The 12,009-nt window shown below is 43.1% G+C and overlaps 1 protein-coding gene across 1 annotated transcript in view; it reads left to right on the forward strand.

The window, feature by feature from the left end:
* The window catches only part of INO80C (INO80 complex subunit C), a 30,513-nt gene extending 29,224 nt beyond the window's left edge, over positions 1-1,289 (forward strand). Inside the window, 1 exon segment of the mRNA XM_042048889.1 lies at positions 515-1,289. Within this exon segment, the coding sequence (XP_041904823.1) occupies positions 515-646 (132 nt within the window). The 3' untranslated portion in view covers positions 647-1,289.
* Positions 1,290-12,009: the final 10,720 nt, after the last annotated feature.

Consider the following 12,009-nt stretch of genomic DNA (forward strand, 5'->3'; position numbering starts at 1 on the left):
CTCTTACCAGTTCAGTCACAGAATCATAAGCTGAGACTCCCTAGCTTTAAAAACCACTTTAAAGTAAATTAAAAGCTAAGTTCTATGCAGCAAGAGAAAGGCAGTCCAAAGCTATCAGAGCACCCATAATTCAGCCTCTTTGTGGGTAATTTATTGGCAGCAGCCTGACTCTTTGGAGAGCTGCCTTGAGAGAGACTGCACAAGGCACAGAGTTTCTAGGGTGAGTTTAGAGAGCTGAGGAATTTATTTTGCTCTGTGTCTTATAGGAAACTTCTCTCAGCCCTCTGTTATGTTTAATGAATTTCTAATGTGATTTTATAGGGGTCTGTTAACTTCTCGTAAGTTCTGACATGAGGAGAAAGAAAAAAAGACTTGTGGCCATGTGGTAGAACAGCAGTGCTGTTACTAGGAAGAGAAACTCACTGTTTTTTGGTCTTGTAATTGAGATACTTCTTTTACTGTTATGGTTAGAAATTTTATTTGAATAGTGCCTCTAACACTGTTTCTTTTTCAGGCAAATTACACAGATCCACAGAGCAAGCTAAGATTTAGTACTATTGAAGAATTTGCCTATATTCGGATGCTCCCTTCAGATGTGGTTACAGGATACCTGGCTCTAAGGAAAGCAACAAGTATTGTTTCCTGAGCAGACTAAATATTGTTGTATATTGCTTGTGAACAGTGCTCATTTGGAGTGTCATGATGGAAACTGACTGTGGGACTGAGGTTCTTTAAAACTATCCATGGATTTTTACATCTGGAAGTAGTTGATGATACATGCATTTGAAGAACATATGGATTTAATTTTCATAAATGCTGATATTTGTTAGTTTGCCAGTTTGTTAGCAATTTGGTTTGGTGAACAGAATAACTTAGACCTTAAGGATGTGTATCTGGACCATAATGTCTCATTTGTATTAATTTCTGTAAAGACAGGATTTCATCTCCACCCTGTATATTTTATGTACTACCCTGGCTCAGCAGAAACTGTCATTTCAATTAAGGAAAAGGTAACAAGATATCCAAATATCTAAACCTGCCTTACCAGATGTGCTTGCCACTTGGCTGTGAAGTTTGTCCCATCTGTAAAATGAAGCTAAAATACCCAGCAAGTGCTGCTGTTGTGATGACTTTTTAGGGTACCGTGGCACTGTGGAAATGAAGACCTTCACACAAATGTTTGTATTGAATTAACTGCCAACATAAATAAAGTTGGACTCAAACTTGCTTGTAAAATACCCTGATGAACACGTGTAACAGGATCCAATCAAATCATCTTGATCATTGCACTTCTCAGTGTTTGAGTGCTTCATTTCACAACCTGACTATTCTTCTACCTCTCCTAGTTATTACAATATTAGTGCTAATTAGTATGAAAAAGTACCAATTTCCCAGACTTTTAAAAAAGATGCTAAAAAGTAGGAGTTCCACTGTCCATTGGCATTCTGACACCCAGATGGCCTTCAGCAAGGCAAGACCTTCTGCATTAGAACACTGAACTTAGCACCATGAGACACCAAAAGAATAATTGAGAGCAACTGAACATTGTCACACTTTAGAAGAAGGAGACTGAAAGAGAGTTTGGACTCTTGCTGGGGGATGGCTGACAGCTATATGCCAATGTGCCAATGTAACAATGACCCTGAAATTAGGGGCAAGGGGGCAGAGAGTTTTCTGCCCATTCTTTCTTTCTCTCCTCTTTCTTATGACAAGCTGCTGATTTGAGGTCTTCCCACTTCTGAGTCTTTGTCCCTTAAACTCTTGCTAGGTTGTAATCTGGACTCCAAGTTCAGGCTCAACTGTTCCTAGCTCCCAGTCACACAGCCTTCACTCCCACACTCCATCAGCTGTCCTGCAGTGGTGGCACTAGAATTGGCTGCTACACAAGTTACCACTTGCTGTGGGGATGCTCTTTTCCCATGTGCAAAACTACCAAGTGGAAGACTTGTGCCATAGTGTGTTAGTCCTGGGGAGGTGAGGTGCTGATTAGGAGACAGCAGTACTGACTCAGGAAGCTCCACCATGGACATCAGGATCTTGTGCAAGGCACACTCTTCTCTTTCCCAGCACAGGCAGCACACAGTAATGACTAGTTAGTGTCTAAGATGTCCTTTGAATGCACATTTCTATAGACATGATAATAATTAATTTTTTTCTGATTGAAAGAATAAATATGCAGAGTGTTATTAATGCTAGTTTAATTTCATCTCCAAAGCAGGAAAAACAATAATGGGATACTTTGTTTAATGAAAGTCGGTGGGACTCATTCCTCACTTTTTGTGATCTAATATTGCCAAAAACAAATTCTAAAAGTCTTTGACATGCTTACAATAGATCCTTCAAAGCTCTAGATATCTGATAATGCTACAACTGTATCACAGTACAAAAAAGAATAAGACAGGATATTTCTCTGCGTGCCAGCAAGCATCCAAGCCACATTCTCTTTGCACTGAGTTTTATAATGGATATTTTTAACTTACATTACATACTGAACACGTGTTTATAAGATAAGCTTAACACTGATATGAAAAGGAAACACATAGAACTGCTGTAAGATCATTTTTGTTTTAAATAAGCAGACAGCAGCTCAGAAAATCGATTTCACAAGCTTGTTCTCTCCCACAAATATTTTTAACATTCTTTGGGAATGACTGTGTAGGAGCCCAGGCTCCTCCACTGCCAGAAGTGTTCCATGCACTCCTGCACTCTATATTAAGATGTTGCTTCTCAACTAATTTCTCCCATGCAGCGTTTATGCATTTCGTTTTCAAAATCTGAGTCTTTCTGAATAAATCAGCATCAGAAAAGCAAATATATCTTAAACTTGGCTAAAACATTAGTGACTCCTCTCAGTGCTCTGTACCTGTATGATGGCTACTAGATTCCCTTTTCTTCTTTTCCTTGTTTCTTCCTTTGTTGGCTTTTTTTTTCCTAGTCAGTAGTACCTCCCTTTTACTCATTAGGTTGTGCAGTGGTCAAGCCAAGAGTGATGAATCAGCCACCAGCACCATTCAGCATTACATCAATCAACAAGTTTACTGTGTGAAACAATCAAACCAGATTTGTTTTAGCAGGAAGCTGAGGACAGAACAGATCAAGTGGCCAACATGTGCTGTGGTGTCCAGTCCTGCTGCACTCCTTCTGAAAGCAGCACGTGAACCTGCTGCTCTCATCAGTGCCTTCTATGAGAGAACTGAGCAGTACCTCCCTTCCTGTATATAAGAGAAAATATGGATGAGTGAAAAGCTTATCTGTGCCATAGAGCAGTTTTAAAATGTTTTATTGGTAGCTTTAGAAGAAGTGAAAATTGAGTAGTACATTTATATGTAACAGTACTTACAGGATATTATCTAGATAAACATACATAAGTTGAATTTAAATTGAAAAGAGGACAAAAGAAAAGCATTTGAAAAGAGAAGTGGCAATGAATGCCATTTCAGACTTGGGGAGAACGTGTTTTGGCTAATAGCACTGCCATACCTCTAAAGCAGAAAGCCAGCAGTCTGTTAAGAGTACAACCATTACGGGGAAGTATCACCTGAGTGCAGTACTTCACACAGACCATGGATGGCTTCAGCCTCACATGCATTTGCACTGCGTTGTTCCCCTGTCATCCCCCTCTGAGGGCTTACAGCACACCAGTTGCTGAGCGCCCACAGAAATCCCACTGACATTAATGAGAAGTGAGCTTGTCCAGCAACTCTCTAGGTGTGATCCAACTGGCAAAGTTTTAGCCTTAGTCTTTTTGGCAGGTGGGAATCACATTTTGCATGCCTCATTTGCCCTATTGCAGAGGCCAAGCTCCTGTTTTCCTGTGCAGCTACCTGCCCAACACACACCACTGGTCCAGCAGACACTGGAGATGGGGGGTTGTCTCCAGCCTACTATGGAGTTTTCTGTTTTTATTTAAGACTGCAGTGGCTTGTATTTACTCTATACTTTGGGTGGATCTGCTTGCTCCCAAAGGCCAGGACAAAGCAGGCAGCCATTGCCACGGCAGCAGAACCAGTGCAGCTGCACTGCCTGGTGTGCCCTAAACCCTGGTGCTGTGAGGACACTGTGCTGAGCTGGGGCAGGGGCTGGGCCATGTGGGGCCACCTGGGGTCACGGACTGTAGAGGCAGCTGCTCCCAAGGGAAGTGGTCTGCTGGGAGCCATGAGAGGAATGAAGCAACCAACAGCCACAGCTGCTGCCACGCTCTTTAGGGGATGGAAAAGCAGGGCACTGGGGTTCCAGGGTTCTTCCCGTGATTATTCACTGCTGTTTCAAACAGCAGGTGTGTGCCCATGGAAACTTCCTGCCCCAGCCCTTCCCTCTGCTCCATCTGAAGTAGGAATGACCTTGGCCCCACATCCTGGAAAGCTGCAAAATTCAATTGACAGAGGCCTTGGGCCAGCTCATTTTGGAGCCTCTCCATTTCACTGTCCTGTATTTCCTGGCTTGCTCCCATCACAGCGTTCTAGATCCCTATGGAATTGCTATGTATGGGCTTCTGTAGAGGACAGGAGTAGCAGTCATACTCGAGGAGATGTGCCTTAATCTCCTTTGACAGAGGAAAATGAAGGTAAGCAAAGGGGAGGGCTTTTTACTGGTGAAAAACATCAAACTAAAAATTAACTAGTATAAGCTTAGAAAGGTTTTTCCAAGTCCACCCTGTTAAGAAAAAAAGCTTGAAAAGCGTGATTACAATAATTTTCCCAAAGGGCTAAGTAATCTTTAATAAATTCATACAACAATAATTTCTTACTAGAAAACTTACCAATGGATTTTAAGGTCTCTTACAATCTCTAACAATGTGGCTTACTTTCTCAAATGGCACATAGCTTTTCTTTCTGAATCACTTCAAGGAAGAAGACTTTCACAGACTTGGTGTCAGGTTCTAGGAGGAAAACCCTGACTTAGTGCTCTTTTAAACAAGAGTCAAGTGGTACCTGTATTGTTACTGAGCATTCAGTCACACTATGATGGTCATACCACTATTACAAGTCACAGAAATTCCTTCATAATTCTCTTTTTTTAGTAAGTGTCCCCCAATGAAAGACCACTTTGTCTGTTGGCAAGTGGATGGGTGGAACATAATTAATACCTCTTCAGGCAAGAAAAACATTTTGTTTAAGTCCATTTGGTATCTGTAAGTATTGCTTGACTCGTTTTTGTATGACCTGAGAAGCTTAACAAACCCAGTATTTTCAGGTGATTACACTACTGTAAATCACAGTGTACAGACAGCAATAGCATTAAGCTCTTGGGAGAGGTAAAAACAACAACTAACAAACACTGTTTAAAGTACTGTGGCAATTTAGTACTGCCTGTGTAATTGCACATGGTTTATGACTTACGAGGTCATGTGTACAGACCATTACTGTCTCTTGACACTGTAGCCTAAAATCAATAATCTCTACACAAAAACCATCGTACTAGTGAACTAGACAGTGAGCTGGGGCTGGCTGTGGTTTCTGTTTACCAGCACGTTCTCCTCTGGGCAAGGGCTCCCCTCAGTTATTGCATGCTGACTGCTGTGGCTGTGCCACTTGACTCCAGTGCATGCAGCACTGCGCCCCAGAAAACTGCATCTGGCTGGTGTACTACCTGGAGCCTTCTCCAACATCCCCAGTCTGGGATGGAAAAACTACTCTTCCCTCAAGTGAAGAAATCGTTTACAAGTCAGAGCCCATGTAAATAGTGTCCCTTTGCTCTGCAAGTCTTGAATCCGCAGCACAGTTTATGGTAAAGGAGAAAAGGTGCCCCTCGCTTGGGTTCTTCTGTTTCAGCACAGATCACACACAAGCAAGTTCTCAGCATCAGGTTTTGGAATTTCTGAAGACAGCTGCCTACCCGTGCATGGGAAGAAAGTGTTTCCTGCCTCATCTTATTGAAATAATGGCATATGTGTGCATTCAGTGCCACTGTATAGATCTGATAAATGTACAGCAACAAACCCTTGTGAGCAGAGAGGCAGGCCTGGTCTGCTTGGCTGGTACCTGGGCGTGAGTTGGGCACTGAGCAAGCAAGGGTAATGGGAGTTTTTGAATTTTTGCTGTGATCCCACTTATATCCTGGGGGACAGCAGCTTCTCTTGATTCTCTTCTCCCAGGAGGAGGAGATGCTTCTAAAACGGCACCATGATAAACATACACACATTGCCTACATACTGTGTGTCTATTCATTAGTTCCATGACTAATGGATGAAGACGATGCAGAGGGGACAGAATTAAGGATCTTTTAATAAATTGTCTGTGGGCCCAAAACTTGTTCTTGCAACAGAGGCAGTGTGGGATCTGATAATAACCTTAATAAAGAAGAATCTCAGGAATTTCTGCAAGAGCTGGACTTAGACTAAGGTGGAAGGACAGGAAGTGGGACTGTAGATGCAATTGACCTGACAATATGAGGCTATGTTGAAGAGAAATAGTTTATAAAACACTCTGTGGTGTGATCCACAATCCTCTGAAGTAATACATGTGGCACTATGGTGGCCTTATATTTGAAATAAAGAATATAAATAGAGCTTAAATGACTACTTCAAACTGTGCCTTTCAAGAAGGTGTATATATGTCCTAGCTGGTGATGGGGAGTCAATGGCTGCCATCAGTCTCATGTACACAAGTGACAGCAGCTAATAGGCTCAAGCCTTGTTCTCCTCCAAATAAAGAAGCCTATGTTACTGAAACTGGTGGTGAAGCACAATCAACCAAACATTTCTGGCCTCTAACAACAAAACAAAAAGAATTTGTTTGTTATGCTTCCTCTCTTCTACCAGGCTGTACAAAATCAGAGAGCTAAGAAGTGCCAGCAACTCCTTTCCAGTGTTATGTGAGCCCTTCCCATGAGCTTTGTAAACTGAGGAACTATTACCACCATTTCGGTGAGGTACAAGTTGTTCCGTGTCCACGGGTTTGGCCCATGCTTTCTGAACCCTTGGGTAACAGCACATCGATCCCCACTGTGAACACAGCCCTGCAACAGTTTATTTCAGTAGCTTTCTCCACATGGATATAATTTACCTAATAATGAATTGGAAGCCAAATTCTCTATGGACCTTGAAATGTCCTTCTGAAGCATCACACTGGGACAGAGAGTGCAAATGCCATTCTTGCTGTACATTTCCTGTATACAATGCCACTGGGACACACAGACCTCTCCAGAGCCTTTAGGCAGTGACTGTTATCCCAAGGTCTGTTTATATCTTTCATAAAGAGTAGGCATAAGCCACAGGGATGATTTCTGGCAGAAGCAGTGGAATCCTGCTCTTCCACCTTTCACACACATGCCTTGCTTACTGCACTTAATAGATTCTTGATTAATCCCTCCAACTCTATGAATCAGGATTGCACCCACTGCAAAACAGTTACACACAACCCTGGAAGTTCAGACATTTGCCAGAGACTGGGAGAGCTTCTTTGAATCTGTTAGCTGGAAGAAGAGACTGAGCCCATATGAGAGGACCAGGCTGGGTGCAGGGAAGCATCCTCACCCTGGGTGGTGGGATAAGGAGAACAGGAACTGCAGCAGCTGCAGCAGCATCCCTGCTGTACTTCAAACAAAGACAATAGCCTACAACAGCCTTTTGCAGATGCAATCTGGAAGAGCTGCATCTGCTGCTGGGGGACAGACCTGGCACTGAGCTGCTCAGTTCTGCTGAGGCTGACAGGGCTCTGGGCACACTCAAAGGCATAGCTTCAGATGTCTTGGTAGCCACCCAGGATCCAGTCAGCAGCTGTGTGAGCACAGAGGAATAGAGATTTGGGCACAGACTGTCTAAACTCAGCCCAGATCCCTATTGGGGATCTGCAGCTCTCTGAAGACTCAGGAATGAATCTTACGAATTTGGTGGATTTCGACTCAACACCTTTATCACCTGACCAGCTCACACAACACACACTTCTTGTCACCAGGAGGCACCTGGTATTGCTCCCAGCACCAGATCTGAAGGGGTGAAAACATGAGCTTTAGGGGACTAAAGAAAATAATCAAGGTCAGACAGCATTCATTCTCCCAGAATGTCTCTGCATTTGAGGCCTTGTCCCCATTACTTTCATGATCTGGGCTGCACTACCCTCTACCTCCAGCTTTTGCCAACTTGAATGAGACGTGGACAAGGTTAAAAATCCTGTCCTACGACGTACATTTCTAAGGAGTTCTCAAAAGACAACCAGAATCCAGGAGTAAGTGGTGTCCTAAAAGTACTCCTTTGCATCTCTGTATTGCTGTAGGTGGCAAAGTTTTGGTAAGAGGGGGCTGCAGGCGTGGCAGCTGTGGGAAGGGGTTCAGGGGCTGTTAGGACACATTAGAATTACAGATGCAGTTTCCTGAACCCCTACTAATGAATATTTGAAGTAACAGCTGGCTTTTTGGGTCATACAGAAAGAGAGGCTTTCTTTTGTCCTAAATAGCACATATGAGTTTGATCAAGCACTAATTAATTAGCCATGAACTAATAATCTCCAAGGCATAATTAGTAACAGCGCCTTCCCTGGGAGATGTGGTTCCCTCCACCTCTCAATTCTCCTCCCTCCTCCAAAAAACCCAACAAGCAAGCAATCAAAACCCTTCACAAACCACCACAACTGTGATGTTCATCTTAAGAATGAGGACTGAAAAATACATGACCAATTTAATAACAGGAAGGTGTTTATAGAGAATGAGTAGAATTCACCTGCAGATCTGCAGAAACTGCTTGCTGAAAAGAGAAAAGAACCATTAGAAGAAGAACACTCCCAGGTGAAAAGCAAGGAGAATAGCTGAAACCACAAGAGGAAAGTTAATGGCCCATGTTGCCAAAAAAGATGGACTTCTACAGAGGATAAACAAAATGCCAGGGTGGGCCAAAACCAGAAGTTTCACCTGAAAATAAAAAAATGGCTTGCCATGGGGCCAGCCCACTGTCCTAATATAGGGCAAGCATACTTCAGCAAGTGTACTTCTGCTGCCCAAGGCTTGCAGTTACCACTTGAGAAACTTAAACCAACTTAAATAAATAAAAAGAAGGACACGCACACACTGAAACCCTCCAGACTTCACTTAAGAAGGCACATGAGCACTTACTCTGTTCTTTTACTGTCTCTTTCCTGCCAGCTTGTCTAGGTAGGGATATTTGTCACACCATAACTGTATCTACAAACCCCGAGTGTAAATGTATGTACAAATCCTGAGTGTAAATATATGCATTGTAAAGATTTTGCCAGGAACTTAATAGTGCATGAGCACTTCAGGCTTATCTCTAGGTAAGGACTTTCATTGGATTCTGCTAAAACTAATTCTCATCTGGACCAGCCCACGCCCAGAGCTGTGCAGCCAGCAGGTACCAACCTCCAGCCTTGCCAGCTGGGGAAGGCACGGTGATCACAGTTACAAGAGTGCCAGGGTTTACTGGGAGATTTCTTTTTTTTGGCTCCAACTTTATGCACATCTCCATACAGAACCCCTCCCCACACAATATTTTTAATGGTTCCTGTTATATAAACAACATGACTGGAAAAAGCATCTGCATGACATAGGGTTGCACCTTATAAATAATTTATTGTAGTTAAGCAAAAAGCTAGGGGATAAACTTTTGTTTGCTAAAACATAATACCTGAAGTTACTAATAAGCCACTAAGAACTATTCAAGAGACTGTCTGTTACAAGAAATCTTGCCAGGAGCAGGACACTCAAGCAGTTTATGGCCATCTCGATTATCTGGGGAAAGGTGAAATGGGTCTAATGTTTTTGAAGTTTTGTGGGGTTTAGAGAAATCCACACATGTATTTTAGTATTTGGAAAATCCTGAGATCAGCAAGACTATTGTCTGCAGGATTTAACCACAACTTGGACCTACCTCTTAGCAAGTCTAAAAGTCTTAATATTGCTGTAAAAAAACCTGACAAAAAATCCCCCCACCAAATAACCCCAACCAAGCAAACTAAAAAACCCAAAACAAAACACAATCTTTCTCTTTAATATGAACACATAATGATGGGGTCTGTGCTGTAAAACATTTATCTTTAAATGACAGAGTAGAACATAATTCATGCCCTTTTCGTAACCAATCTAACTGGATGTGTCTCAGTGACTGATTTAAGTAACTTGCAGCTTTTGGCCCACTTGTCTGCAATGTGTGAGAGAGGTGAGAGTACCTCAAAACTTTGCAAGACTCACAGGCTCAAAAAGCTCCCCTCCTGCCTTCTGGATGGTCCTGTCACCCAGCTACCATCACATCTACCTCTCTTGGTGATAGTTTAAACGTGAGTTACATGGTTTAACGAGGAGTGCACCAGTGCTTTTAGCTGACAGGCAGTTTTCAGAACTTAGCATTTCCTCTCTTGCTACTTGTCCTTCCATATTTGAAATTCAGGAAAGATGGGAATGCAGGCCCAACTCTTCACAACATTTGAGATTTTTAATTGAGTGGGACATTGAAGCTGCTCCAACACTGCCAGCCAGGACTTCCAACTAAAAACATAGTAACACAATGACTTCCCTTTCTATGTAAGAATCAATCATGTCAAGCACTCAGATTTACACATCCCTTTCTTACATACTAATCTACATGGCCATAACTGCTTTACACATTTCTAGTATTTACTTTGGCTTCCTACATCCTCTGTTAACCAAGTCTTATTTTTCCATGACACAGGCAGCTTTCTGAACTTTTCCAGAAGCTGATATGACACATTCTCCTTTGGAAACTACAATAAAGCATAGATGCACAGCTAATGCAATAGCTACAGTAGAGTCACTGGTCATTAAAAAGTGTAAATAGGTGGATTGTGCTGTGTGGTGCAGCAGTGCTGTGGCAGCAATACAGCACTGCTCCATAAATGACAGAAAAACCTGAAAATGTTAAAGCCATTTATGGCACTTATCTCCAGCAAAGATAACTAATTTCAGGTATTTGGAACAAAGAACACAGCGTACTTTACTCTTTTTTCATTTTTCTGCTTCTAGACTAGGCAAATTAACATTGTTTTCTTACCACAAACCTCTGGAGACATCATGGTTTAAGAATGTTTTTCTGAACTCTCACGCTAAAAAGCAATAAAGCAGCTACTGAGCTTTGCAAGAAGGGGGTGGCATCTCTGTTCATAAATCCACCTTAAAACAAGTTATCCTGCAGGGAGCCAGGCTGGGTTAACTGAGGCTAGGCAGAAGCACTGCAAAATCCTTTCCCTTCCATGCAGAGCCAGCGTAGCTCACTAAAGCCATTATTTCACACGCACCGTACTGATGAGCTTGGATTAAAAGACACACACATTTTTACAATGTGCCTTATCATTATCTAAATCAGCAGCTATATGCTGACGAGAAAAATAGAGAGGTGTGTTGTCCCTCTCCCCTCCCTCTCCATACAGGGGGAATGCTTTATCCCAGAAAGCTGGCCTGCTGTCCTAGCCCAGCCCCAGCACAGCACCGTGTGACGGAGGTTGCCTAAAACTGCAGTGATGGGAACCTTACCACAGAAGAAATGTATATGCAAGGCTAACAAGGAGAAACACAGAAAAAGGAAAGGAACATGACTGTCATCCAATTTGCAACCTATTTCTCTAGAGAAAAGCCATTTTGTTATATTAACCATTGTATTTTACATATTCTTCTTCTTTTTTTTTTTTTCCCCAAGGTCGCCAAATTTTAGTGGAGCAAAGCTTCAGGTAGTTTCTGAGAAACGAACCAGAGGTTTGCTGCCTTGGCAGGGGGTGTGGAAGGGGGAAGAACTGAGAAAATACCCTTTTAACTTTTCCGGTAGGCTCACGCAGGACTATCCGCCAAAGCCACCCCAAGCCAAGCAGCTGCGGAGCGCAGGGGCTGATTCAGCGGTGTAGCACGTCTATCTGAACCTCCCAGAACACACGGATGCTGGGCTCGCTATCTGGCAGACAGATACGGTTGCGGGGAAGAGCCGTCCCTTGCCCCGCTCCGCCGGGCCCGGAGCGCAGCCGCAGCGCCGAGCGCCCGGCAGCAGCGCCGCAGCCGCGCCTCCCGCTCCCCGCTCCCGCCGGGGACTCCAGGAAGCCAGCTGTTTGGCTTGGACAC

The sequence above is a fragment of the Corvus kubaryi genome, unplaced genomic scaffold (assembly GCF_017639235.1).
Source record: "Corvus kubaryi isolate FWS band 111438036 unplaced genomic scaffold, C.kubaryi_AGA036_p1.0 68, whole genome shotgun sequence".
Taxonomy (NCBI): domain Eukaryota; kingdom Metazoa; phylum Chordata; class Aves; order Passeriformes; family Corvidae; genus Corvus; species Corvus kubaryi.